Consider the following 14,140-nt stretch of genomic DNA (forward strand, 5'->3'; position numbering starts at 1 on the left):
ACAGTTTTAAGCTCCTTTCTTAATTATTTCATATATTTTACATGAAGCCACTCAGACCACCAGAGATACTATAAATTGACACTAATTATATAGTAATCACAAATTCCCAAAAGAATGACTAGATTACATAGATAAGTGTACATAAAATCCTTAAATTTGGTAGTCCACTGAGCGCGGAAATCTTAGAAACTACACTTGACAAAAACAAAAGAAATTTTGGAGGGGAGGGGGCTAGCGCTCATACCGTTTCCCTCTATACACAATGCAGAACAAAGATAACCTCACATTGGACAGATCACACAGTGTGAGAGCCTTTGGAGTGATTCATTCCGCATTAATTTCCCCTTGTCAGGATGACAGTCGGGCAGGTAGAGACCTAGATCCCAGTCCAGAGCAGAGACAGCTGCTGGTGTGAGAGAGCAGTCACACTCCCACACTAACTTCCACACACTCCTGAGGGAGCCTGGATATCCCATGGAACTCCCCCCATGTGGCTCCATCCCTACCCAGCCCTTTCTACTCTCTCTTCCTCACGTTTTTTGTGTCTACTTGTTTCTTAGTCACTCACTCTATCCACTCTCTGTCCTTCTACCCCTCACTCGCTTTCACTCTATCCACCCTCTTCTCTCTGTCCTTCAACCTCTATCCATCCCTCTACTCCCCCCACCCCCTCCCCCTCTACCTCCACACATCTCTACCACTCAAAATAAACTGCTGACTGTGTACCTGTTTGAGTCAATATCTTGTCCATTGTGGGATCCCTTGGGTCCCAGTTCTTTCAGGAAACAGGAGCCATGAGACCCACAACACATTTATGCAAAGCCTTTTTATCTCCCCCCAACAAACACCCTTTACTATGATCTTGAAACTTGAAACATCTATGAAACGTAAATGATCGTAATCCCAGTAGAGGTGCACCTGGTTCAGAACATTGTTCACGGTTTCATTGGAAACATAACTAAAGCTGATGTCAAAAACATCATGACTGAAGTTGGCATCACAAAACATACCTGAAGCTGACCTCAAAGTATATCATAACTGAATCCAACATCATAACCAAAACTGACATCATAAAACATGGATTTAATAAAATGGCAGAACTGGTGGCTTAGGGCGTTTAAGTGTTCTAGCCACTGACTCAGATGAACATGTACTGGTGTAGTATGGGTTCTAATAAACAACATAATTAACAACACAAAACATTGTGTTGCTCATGAGCACACAATATGACAAAGCTTTTATCATTTCCATACCAAGTCAGTACAGCAGTACATGTGGGCCAGATTCCAACCCATGCTAAAGCAGTACATGCGGGCCAGATTCCAACCCATGCTACAGCAGTACATGTGGGCCAGATTCCAACCCATGCTACACCAGTACTTGTGGGCCAGAGGCAGTGGCTCAGACCAGAGGACCACCTCTCAGGTCACAGTTTTTGTTGGTGTACATGCGAGTCAATTACATTTGAGTCAATGCATGTCCTAGCAAGGTAATCAGTCCCCTGTCCACACAGAGAAAAGCAATGCAGAATCTGGCTCCATACACTAAGAACAGATTTTTCATTTGTAATCTCTCAACTGGAATGAAAAATATCAACACCTTGCTGTTCTTCATCGAGTGAGGACAAAACCCACACATTACAGGCAGCTGGTCTGGACCCCAGAGACAATTTCTCTAGTCTGACTGAATGAGTCCATAACAATGGTTCTTGACAGCTGGTTATGATGTTCTAATGTTTCGAATTTGGCTTTAAAATTGTAAAATCCATTGCAATCTGGACCGGATTTCAGCTTCGGAACACAATCGCTATTGACGACACACTGAGCTGATATCGTCATCGCCAGGGCAACATTAATCCACCCAGCCAGGCAGGCCTGAAGGTCCGCAGCGGTTCTGGAACATAGGCTCATCAGCATTCACTGGTATCATTAAAGGCTTTGGCATTGTGAACCAAACAGCACGAAGGGCCCCCAGAGTTCCATATCTCAAGTCACGACTGACCCATTAACCTTGTGCTACTGAACTTAAAACACCAGTGGCTAGTTTCTCTGTGTTGGCTGTTCTGTCCATGTGAGCCTAGTGATAGCAACACATGTAATTTGATTTAAAAGGCATCTGGGACAGGAGGCCAAGCAGAAAGACTAGAAGTAAAGAGAGAGGTAATCGGCTGGAAGGGAACGCCCGGACGCTATGTCTCAGGTTTCTGGGGTCCCATAACAGTACTCGGGAAGCTAACGCAAGTCTTCCGGTCTCAAGCCCAGACAGCTCAGGAAACTAACACAAGCCGTCAGGTTTTCATTCACGCTCACACGGTTATATCGCAATTCACTTTTCCCACAGCAATATTTGTTTGTTAATTGTGTTGCTATGGTCACCGGCAGCTGCCGTGAGTGTGTGAAGACACTTCGCCTGAGCGAAGGGAACAGAGAGTATGCAATGCAGAGAACTGGGCAAGTCTCCACTCCGTGTGTGTAAAGTTCTATTATCAAAACAAGACAAGTAACTAGACAGGCACTTGCGAGGTAGGGGGGGCTTTTATGGTAGCTGATTTGGATCCTAAACAGGAGGCAGAGTACAATTTTACAGAGGTATGCCCCTCTAAAAACCTACAGGAGTTTACCATCGAACAATGACAGTGAGGCTGAGAGCTGAGATCTGTCATTATTGAGCAACAGGCCGGTATGTTGGATAGCGTTCCACCTGGAGAACAGATGGAGAGTAAAGCACGTGTTGGAGAGGTTGGTTTTTGAAGGGCGGAAATTGTAACAGTTTCTCCTTACTCCTTTATTGAATAAATATTTTTTCACACCCTGATAACAGCCATTAAAATAATGACTCAAGTGATAGTATTTTACAGTTTTTCCCCAATTGTTTACACTCAACAACTCAAACTTGAAACGCAATCACAGAAATACCCATGTACCAAATCTCTAAACCAAGTCTCCAAAATTGTAGACACAATTCCTGCTTTGCACTCAGTTTTCAATTCTCCATCACACTTTTTGCAAAACACAACACACAATTCTCTAGATTAGGCACAACATTCAAAATTTAAATATCTTTAGTCCCTTTGGAAAGCAATAGCAATCACAATCCCAAGCTCTATACACCAATTGGCAACACCCACTCCTCACAGGTGTAAACACTAGTTGCTGAATTGTTCACTGACAAATCTGGAGCCGTATTCACAAAACATTTTATCTTACCACTAGGAGGACTCCTAAACACCACTAAATGCTCCTAGCTAAGAGTTCCCTGTTAAAACCTATTCACAAAGCTGCTTACCAACTTTTACTAAGGAATGGGGAGAAGTCATAATATTGAAATAAAGATGTTCAAATAAAAATGTAGGCCAAGTGTCACTGATTAAACATGAAACTAAGAATGATAACTGACTAGTCAAGAAATGTTCAGCTGACTGTCAGCCTCTTACACGTCTGGCAGCTCATAAAGAAATGAGTTTGTAAGGTTGGCCCCCACCTCTCATCCTCGCCCTTCCAACCAGGCTGGTGAACTCACCCCTCACAGCAGATCCAAATCCCTTGAACTCACCCCTCACAGCAGATCCAAATCCCTTGAACTCACCCCTCACAGCAGATCCAAATCCCTTGAACTCACCCCTCACAGCAGATCCAAATCCCTTGAAGTCACCCCTCACAGCAGATCCAAATCCCTTGAACTCACCCCTCACAGCAGATCCAAATCCCTTGAACTCACCCCTCACAGCAGATCCAAATCCCTTGAACTCCCCCCTCACAGCAGATCCAAATCCCTTGAACTCCCCCCTCACAGCAGATCCAAATCCCTTGAACTCACCCCTCGCAGCAGATCCCAATCACCTAGTACATCACAGAGTACTAATCACCGAAATACCACTCACCTGTGCTCTCCCTCCTCCTCTGGCAGCTACTATTTAGCTGGGTCATTAACAGCCAGCCTGACCACCTCTCTGGATTATCCTCTTCTGTACTTCGCCTTATAGTCTACATTTATACCCGGTTACCAACCTTCTGCCTGCCCTTTGACTTAGTGCCAGCCTGTCCCTTTATATACCTTTGCTACTCCCAAATAAATGTCCTGCGGTCTGAGCTTGGATCCATCCATTCTTCTCTGTGTGCATTCATTAAAGCGTGCATATTTGATGAATAATGTGTGTCCCATCTATAGCCCCAACTACACCGGGTGGTCGAGCTATGGCCATGAAGTCGGCTGTGTTTCTTTGAAACTGGCGAACATCACGAGGAAACCGAATGACTTGTTGGACGATATGGGGTCTGGAGAGGGCATTTATTGTTTGATGCAATATTCTACAGACATCTGACTCAGAAGTACATCATCGCAATTAATACCCTCGCAATTAAGGCGATACCTTTTAAAAAGCTCAGTCTCAATAAATGTTTCTAAAACGTCGACCTGATTACGAGGCGGATTCCCGGCAGCAGCCCTTTTAGGATTGTTAGTGACCTGGTCTTAGTGACTTAGGTGTCCTCCTGACTACTCCTAACTTCTCACAGATTTAGGAGATGGTGTTAGGGCTAAAACGCTTTATGAAATACTTTTAGCCAAAAATATTTGGAGTCCTGAAGTTAGGACTGACCCGCCCATTGTTTTTAAGAGTTACTCCTAAATCAGCAAGTTAGGAGGTACTTTTAGTCTTAAGATGTTTTGTGAATACAGCCCCAGAGCTTTAGCACTACAGAAGGTCACAGAATGAGATCTCCTGTTTCAGTGGAAAACGGAAGTCAATAGTGAAGCAAGAGCTAGATGTCAAGGAGTGAAAGAAGTAGGAGGAAGAGGAAGGACAGTTGTCTCAGATGATGATCTGGGCCACATTGGCTGACCTTGTGCTCAACCATGGTTTGAGTATGAGGGAGGCTGAGTTCAGCCCAACCGGAGCCGCTACACATCATCATGCATACATCATTCATACATTCAGAAATGAGAACTGTTGAGTTACCTACCATCTACACTATCCTCTTTATGTGTGTAAACTGTAGTGTACTAACCACTAAGGCACCTACAATCTACACTATCCTCTTTATGTGTGTATACTGTAGTGTACTAACCACTAAGGCACCTACAATCTACACTATCCTCTTTATGTGTGTAAACTGTAGTGTACTAACCACTAAGTTACCTCCATCTACACTATGCTCTTTATGTGTGTATACTGTAGTGTACTAACCACTAAGGCACCTACAATCTACCCTATCCTCTTTATGTGTGTAAACTGTAGTGTACTAACCACTAAGTTACCTCCATCTACACTATGCTCTTTATGTGTGTATACTGTAGTGTACTAAGCGGTAAGTTTTACTGTATGGTTCGTGCTAAACAACCTTCACTTTATGGGCGCTTATGCTAACTGATATAGGTACACACACCTACATACACACACATGTACACTCTAGCATATTATGATTGTGTATGTTCACAAACAATATGGAGTCAGATTGTTATAGATTCTCTTCCACAGATGTTCCTACCTGTCCACTGACTAGCAATAAAAGGGGTTAAACTTCATCCCCCTTACTATACATTGACCACCCACAATTTATTGTTCTATACCTCCCACCATATTCCTCAATCCTAAACCCAATTGAGTTTATCTTGGCACGGCGATGGAAGGTTTATGACCGCCATCCCCTCGCACGCATGCCTCTTCTCCAGGCCATGGAGGAGGCATGTGGTCAAGTTGACGTGGGGGCTTTCGGTGGCTGGATCCGTCATTCCAGAAGCTTCTTTCCCCGCTTTTTAGCCAGGGAGAACATCACTTGTGATGTAGATGAGGTGCTGTGGCCAGACCAAAATAGGAGGCAGGATGTAGCCTAATTTATTTTCTTACATTAGTGCATGTGTTTTTGTCTTTTTGTGTTTAGGGTTTTGAAAGAATGAGCCACTTTCATTTTGCACAGAAAACACTATCTTACTGGATGTTTTTCCTGGTTTTCTCCTGTTGGGTATAGAACGTTTTACACACAAAACACAAGTGTTCAAAAAGTGTTCAAAAATACATTTTGGAACTAAATGACAATGTTTTTGTAACTGTATTGCATTTGTGTGTTTATTTATGTATATCTGAGTAGGTATACATTACTGTAACAATATTTCTTAACCGGCTACAGTGTAACACCGACAATGCAAGACATAAGCCCACTGACAGGATATTCATAGTAATGTTTCGTGTTGAGCACATCAGTGTGTTGTTGGTTGGTGGTCAAATCTATTCATATGATGTGTGTCATTTTGATGCCAAAAAACATTGTGGAAAGAGAATTAGAATGTAGAGATTGTAGAGATGAGCATTTTGTGTTTAGAGTTTTGGGAAAATGGGCCAAAGTTTCAGCAAACGTGTGTAAACAATCAAGAAAATGCATGTAAAATACCGTAAAAGCATGTGAATACTGTGGGCTTATAGTTTTAGAGGCATAAAGCTATAGATGGGCAATATGCAACCAGGATCAGGTGTCACCTTTATTTGGATTGCAAGTCTCTCAATGAGGCGTCCATATTATATATTATTCAACACTGATGCCGTAATCGCTCACTCATTTACACTTCTGGTCGTCGGTCCCACAAAACATAAAAGGATGAAATACACAGAGTACGGCCAAACATTAGATCAACCAAATGTCTACGTTAATTAGAAGCAGTGCGGTCTAGATGTGCCAGATGAGCACATCACAGCCTTTTGTGGATCATCACAAAGAGAGCGTGGTGGTGGGGGGTACAGAGGAGGCAAACAATGAAAAATGAGACAACGGTTCCTGTATACTGAACGTCTGCCCAACAGGGTCATGACTGAAAGACCAGTACCGCCGAGTCCTAAACCAGAACCTTCTCCCTCTAGTGGGCTCCAACTGTCATGGGACACACGCCAAAGAAATAATAACGGGTGCTTTCAGTCTGGACACGACGCCTGGCTGACCCGACCCAGTGCCATGGCCGGCACTCACTCAGCGGTAATGAATCGTTCCCATCAGTCGCTCATTCCACAAAAGTGAGCAGCAGGTGCAGCCAGACCGAAAATCCCAGTCAGAAAAACAGGGATTAGTCCTTGAATTTTTGTTGCATTTCTTGTCTCAGATTTGGGTGTCAAACCCCATACCAACGCTGGCCATGAAGGATGCTCCGTTCGCTTGGTCTGTTAACAATTTCCTGTGTTGTTTTGTTTCAGATGTTCTGACTGGAACACATCTCCCTATCCATTTGATGGGATTCCGTGTCCCTGTTTCATGCTGTAGCTTACATATGACGTACTGGGTAAGGCTTGGGACGTTACTCCCTACCACACCCAATCAGGCATTAACCGCAGGTTCAGAAGAACAATGGCATGGTGACCTACGGAGATGATCGTTCATCAGACTTGCCAAGCTCTCTGTGTCAGTGGATTCATGTTTATTTGATGTAGAACTTGTGCCACTCCTATTCCCCACCGAGACAGTCAAGCCCAAACCACTGACTGAGATACACACACTGCAATGTTGATGACCTCACTGCCGTAGATAAACCTACATAATGTTGATGACCTCACTGCCTCAGACAATCCTACCCAATGCTGATGACCTCACTGCCCCAGATGAACCTACACAATGTTGATGACCTCACTGCCCTAGATAAACCCACACAATGTTGATGACCTCACTGCCCTAGATAAACCTACACAATGTTAATGACCTCACTGCCCCAGATAAACCTACACAATGTTGATGACCACACTGCCCTAGATAAACCTACACAATGTTGATGACCTCACTGCCCTAGATAAACCTACACAATGTTGATGACCTCACTGCCCTAGATAAACCTAAATAATGTTGATGACCTCACTGCCCCAGATAAACCTACACAATGTTGATGACCTCACTGCCCCAGATAGTCCTACATAACCACAACCATAACATGAACATTCCACTATAAAAACCACATGTTCTTCACCAAAAAACATCATCCCCCACTTCAAAACCCTTTCCTGGCCTGTTGTTTTGATATTTGCACGCATTCAACCACAGTGATGAATGGTTGTGCATTGTGTTCTCTCAATTTAGTCATGCTGATACAAACCTGTCTGCCAAGCCAGGACACACATTTCAGGAAGAGAAAAAGACATAGAAATGAGAGATTAAGAGAAAGAAAGACAGATAGGCAAGCAAACAGACAGACCACTAAGAACACTAAGTGAATTGATTATGAATATTACATCTGAGCATTTAGGCAATGTTCATTTTGGTGGCTGTTTTTGTCTTCTTCGCTGTTATCAGTCTACCAAATCTCTGGACAACGTTTGTTATTTTAGACACACAATGCTCCCTGAATGTGCACATGATAAATGTTAGAGGTAGCCTAAACATTATTTATTCAATGGAAAACAGAATGAGTAATTACAGACTAATATCATTAGAAATTTCAGTATTTGCAAATGTTTATGCTTCCTCTCATGCACTCATTCAGATAGCTTTGTCCAATTACAGCAGGCTAAGTTAGCCAGAGTTTTAGTAGACTGATAAAAACAAAAACTAGGACAAAAATAACTGCCTGAATTAACACCTCAGTCTAGCCTGAAACAAGCAAAAAATACAGTACATGTAGAGCCAGAAACAGAAAACTGGAAGCATATTGGGAGGCCAATCTTAGAACAGGGTTTCCCAAAACTCCTCTCAGGCAACCGCAAATGTTTTAGATAAACTGTACACTGCTTAATCAACTAATAATCAAGTGTGCATGATTATTTATGTGGCCTAGATGTCTGGGTAAAAACACAAAAGGATTGAGAGACTGGGCCAAAGCAGCTTGTGATAGACCATGTTTTCTCCTGTTCCCTCACTTAAACGCACAAGCCAGGTAGATTATAAATGTCCCAAATGGGATCGCTAAGAGAAGATTGATCGCACTTCAACATCTTACTATGGCTAACTCCACCACAGGGATTTGCCCCACTGTGTCCCAAACCACACCCTATTTTCTTATGTAGTGCACTATTTCTAACTAAGACTCATAGGGCTTTGGTTAAAATTAGTGCACAGCACTGTAGGGTGAATATGGTGAAATTGTTGACATAGAGTATCCATGCTAGTCAAAGCTAGGAAGACAAGCCAAGAGACACAACTACAGACATGTAATACTCAGTCAACTTCAGGAAATGATGGGAAGCGTGCTACACAGACATGGACGGAGTGTGGTACAAACAGCATATATTCTTTTAACCGCAACAGCCAACGACTTTGCAACTCACATGATGACATAGGTTGTAAGACAAAGTATACAGTGCCATTCGCCGTGTAGACAGTTTTCCATGGCTAATGAATTTGAACATAATCAAACAAATTTATTAGACTAACTTCTTCGCATTATATGAAGAATAGCCATAAACACTGGTTTTTCAGCCGCCTATTTTCCATTTTTCCTTTGTCTATAGTGAAAAGCCATGTATATATTAGCTGTCCTCTTCCAGCAGTAGACTGAGTCGTAGACAGTAGAGTCGTAGACAGTAGAGTCGTAGACAGTAGAGTCGTAGACAGTAGAGTCGTAGACAGTAGAGACCGAGAAGGAAGGAAAGCTAGCAGGGACAGTGAAGGAGAGACAGGGGAGAGCGAAAAACCAAGTGTTTTTTTCTCTACAGATTCACGGTAATCAGGTCATTTAAAAAAGTTTCCAAGCAAAGAAGAATAATTGACAAGAGAGAAGAACCATACTGCAGTAGCCCATGCATGTGCCTTTAAAAACACAGGGCCAAATCGACTTCCCATCCAATGCAAGTACAGAAGAAAATCTTTAAGACCCCCTGATACAAGGGAGAGAGGGTTGATGTTGAGAGGGCTGTTCACAAAGGGACAATATTGCTTTGCAGGTCTCAGGAGGATATTATAAAGACATTGACAACATTGTGTTTCATTTTGGGAATGCTTTTTGGAGTTGTAGGAGTTGTTGGCCAAGTCATTGACAGGGCTTTGGCCTCACGTTGTAACACTGTTGCTTTTAACTTTTAACTTCCTCTATAATGACAATTCAAGAGACTTGAATCCGAACCACGAATGGCTTTCTGCCTAGACTTAGCTTAATTTCATGTCTGCAACGGTCCTTTGGTACCCACTCATTTTAAAAGATAGCCCACTCAGTCACTCACTGTCCTCTGGTCCAGAAGAGAACAGGGCCAGATCCCTGCTGTCCAGAAGGTACTGGTGTAGCTAGCAGCTAGGAGGCACTGATTGTAATTAATCTCTATGATCTTCCCATGTACTGTCAATGACAAGGAAAAGCTATAATGAGGAGACTATTAATGGACAAAAAAAAAATTTCAATGGAGAAACTACTACAGTGAGGGAAAAAGGTATTTGATCCCCTGCTGATTTTGTATGTTTGCCCACTGGCAAAGAAATGATCAGTCTATAATTTTTGTGGTAGGTTTATTTGAAAATGATTTGCATTTTAATGAGTGAAATAAGTATTCGACCCCTCTGCAAAACATTACTTAGTACTTGCTGGCAAAACCCTTGTTGGCAATCACAGAGGTCAGACGTTTCTTGTAGTTGGCCACCAGGTTTGCACACATCTCAGGAGGGATTTTGTTCAACTCCTCTTTGCAGATCTTCTCCAAGTCATTAAGGGTTCGAGACTGATGTTTGGCAACTCGAACCTTCAGCTCCCTCCACAGATTTACTATGGGATTAAGGTCTGGAGACTGGTTAGGTCACTCCAGGACCTTAATGTGCTTCTTGAGCCACTCCTTTGTTGCCTTGGCTGTGTGTTTTGGGTCATTGTCATGCTGGAAATACCCATCCACGACCCATTTTCAATGCCCTGGCTGAGGGAAGGAGGTTCTCACACAAGATTTGATGGTACATGGCCCCGTCCATCGTCCCTTTGATGCAGTGATGTTGTCCTGTCCCCTGAGCAGAAAAACACCCCCAAAGCATCATGTTTCCACCTCCATGTTTGACGGTGGGGATGGGGTTCTTGGGGTCATAGGCAGCATTCCTCCTCCCCAAAACACGGCAAGTTGAGTTGATGCCAAAGAGCTCGATCTTGACCACAACACTTTTACCCAGTTTCCCTCAGAATCATTCAGATGTTAATTGGCAAACTTCAGACGGGCCTGTACATGTGCTTTCTTGAGCATGGGGACCTTGCGGGCGCTGCAGGATTTCTCCCTTTAAGAGTGTGATTCTAATCTCAGCTGGTTACCTGTATAAAAGACACCTGGAAGCCAGAAATCTTTCTGATTGAGAGGGGATCAAATACTTATTTCACTCATTAAAATGCAAATCAATTTATAACATTTTTGACATGCATTTTTCTGGATTTCTTTGTTGTTATTCTGTCTCTCACTGTTCAAATAAACCAACCATTAAAAGTAAAGACTCAGCAGGGGATTCAAGTACTTTTTCCCCCCTCACTGTACTTCAAATAGCTTTTTTTGTTCAGGAGTAGTCCAGAATACCATCCTTCCAATTAACTAAGCCACATTAGTATCACCCCCCTTTCTCAAGAAGAAAAAGTACAGCTCTTGTGGGCTCTGGGTTTTGATCTAGCAGCCTTTTCGGGCTTTACCTCCATATCAGGTGCTCTACATGATGTGGATGTGTTTCCACACTCCATAATACTTATGTGGATCTATTTATCATGTTCCAATCACCTGTGAGTCTGATTCCTTCCCCTTGGAGCCCAACCTCCTCCAGATACCTGTTAATTCATGGATTATACCACAACTGACTGCAGTACTCACATAAAAACAGCTTCTGTAATCACTGATAATACATCCTATAATATAAAATAATGGAAACATTTATCTGCAGTTCATGTTTATCAGAAACATATTACAAAGTCCATTTTAAGACAAGAACAAATTAATGTTGTACTAGTCTCAGCAAAAAAGCTTATGAAACAACTTCCTAAGTGCTTCACCTGTCACTGGTCAAATTCTAGTTGAGATGTTAGGAAGTTAAAAGGACTGGTTAAGAGAAAGAGTCCTGAGGAAAGGGAGTATATCTAAAGGTCTGCGGCAGTATTAGTTCTGATTCTGGTAATGTATCCATTACAATGCACACAACTGTTACCATTTAAAACACATTAAACATTAAGTTGAGCAAACAAACAACTTGGCAGCACTGTAACCATATCCAACTACAGTAAGACCACGAATGATTAGTGCAGTTTTGGGATGCTTGAATTATTCTGAGTGGACAAATATGCCCAGGGTGGCTAGCCAACAAGAGCAACACTTACAGTGACAGCTTCACAATCAGATGAGCAAAAAGGCCAAATGTAAGGAGCTTACTCCCCATTCAACCCTGGTGTGTTTCGATATGCGTTAGGATTAGAGAGAACCCAGAAATGGGCCACTGAAAATAGGCCTTGCTCTGATGGACTAAACAGAACAGAGGAAAAAGTAAAAGTGCCTCCCTGAAGTGGAGCGACAGGAAGCCAAGTAGTCGGAGAGTGTGTTGACTGACAGGTAGGAAAGGCCAGTGCTACGGCCCGGAGTGTTCTCTCAGGACACACACACACGCACACACACATGCACGCACACGCGCACGCACATGCACACAGGTACACACTCACTACACTCTGCAGATTCAACATCGAAATCCCAGTCCAGGCTACCAGGCTGGATTCCCTACCCCCAATCCCAGGCACGGTGAGGGGTTACTGGATTTCACTTCCCCTCAGCCCCTGCATGCCTCTCCTTACGGAGGCTCAGGAAAACCAATCCAAAGTGTGGGTTAGCGGATCTATACTGCTCACTCATTTGTCCTCCATTCCGTGGAAGCCACACAAGAGGTGCACAGACATGGGTTTAAATAGTGTTCGTCGGAGCCCAGGGGGTCCAGTGGAGGGAGGTGCAAATTGCATCATTTCTAATTTCACCTTTAATTTACTTTTGCTTTCTCTTTTCTTGTCCCCTATAAAATCCCACCACTCACGTCAAAACCTCCCCCCGTCTCCAGTCCTCTTCCTGTCTAACACCCTCCGTGATCCTTCCTCCTCTCACCCATCGCCTTCTTTTCCAGCATGTAGGTACTGGAAAATACAATCTGGTTGAAAAGGCAGTTTGATAAGAAAGAAAACTAACCGTGCCAGTAAATTATGGATAGCAGGAGAGGTTGTTCTCAGTTTCTTTCTCCAGTTGCGTGTAATGGGTGAGAGAAGGGAGTAAAGATCACAGAGGGAATACAAGACAGGAAGAGGGGAGGAAATGGGGGGGGGGGGGGTATTAGGGCATTAATGTGAGTGATGGGATTTTATAGGCACAAGAAAAGAGAAAGGAAAAGAGAAATAAATGAAAGGAAAATTTGAAATGGTATAAGAATTACAAATGTTCTACGATATTCTTACATTTATCTGTAGCAATAGATAAGATGATCAACACTGTATCAAAAGAAAAAGAGGTCAGAGGACAGATGTCTCAGTGGATATCCCCATTTCAAATCGAACCAATCATGATCTCAATTACAGCTAAAGCATGTAACGAAACTGTCATGTTTACTTTCAAAATATTTGCCTTATTCAAATGGATGAGGAAGCTTGCGCAGATAAGAGCTAATCATAATACACATTTTCTAAGTGAACACAGCTGTTCTAATAGGCTCCTGACCAGACCAGCGAAGCACAGCTCCCCCTGCTGTCGGGAACGTATGTGGCCTCAGCCAGGCTAGCACAAACCTGTCATCCACAGGAAACTACATATGCAACGCTTCACTCAGGACATCCATGGAAAATTCCCATCAGTGAATTTCAAAGCGAAGTCAACGTCTCATGTTCATCAGTCTGCAAAGCTCAATTTCAATTCAACTTCTCACGTCCAGTCAGAATTCAGCCAAAGTATTGGACAGTTAGGAAATGTCATTTGAACACGGGCCTGTAATCCTGGGTGTTTGTCGTGGGATCCAGCAGGAGACGTCACGGTGTGTTTTTACAATCAGTCAGGACAGACACGGCTGGACTCTGAGGTTGTGTACAATATCCGATGGACTGGAGGGCCCAGACTGAGGGGAGCAGGACACCCAAATAAACCATCCAGGGGCCGACTTCAATCTAGGTCTGGGAAACGCATCACCCCGAATACATTGAGTCTGAATGGACACTTCTATTAGACAACATGAGAGAGGGTGAAGGGAGATACGACCAAGGAAACCCTGAGCCA

General features: G+C 43.1%; 1 protein-coding gene across 6 annotated transcripts in view; it reads right to left on the reverse strand.

Moving 5' to 3' along the window:
- The window catches only part of wdr27 (WD repeat domain 27), an 83,005-nt gene that overhangs the window by 13,872 nt on the left and 54,993 nt on the right, over positions 1-14,140 (reverse strand). For 2 of the 6 annotated variants that reach the window (XM_020046493.3, XM_010867380.4), the window contains one exon: positions 13,494-14,037. The exons of the other annotated variants lie outside the window; for them this stretch is intronic. Coding sequence is in view for 1 of the 2 variants with exons in the window: in XM_010867380.4 (XP_010865682.2) it covers positions 14,032-14,037 (6 nt within the window). In the remaining variant the exon portion in view is untranslated. Of the gene's footprint in view, positions 1-13,493; positions 14,038-14,140 lie in introns of those variants that run through there. 6 annotated transcript variants of the gene reach the window in all.

Source organism: Esox lucius, chromosome 5 (assembly GCF_011004845.1).
Source record: "Esox lucius isolate fEsoLuc1 chromosome 5, fEsoLuc1.pri, whole genome shotgun sequence".
NCBI classification, from domain to species: domain Eukaryota; kingdom Metazoa; phylum Chordata; class Actinopteri; order Esociformes; family Esocidae; genus Esox; species Esox lucius.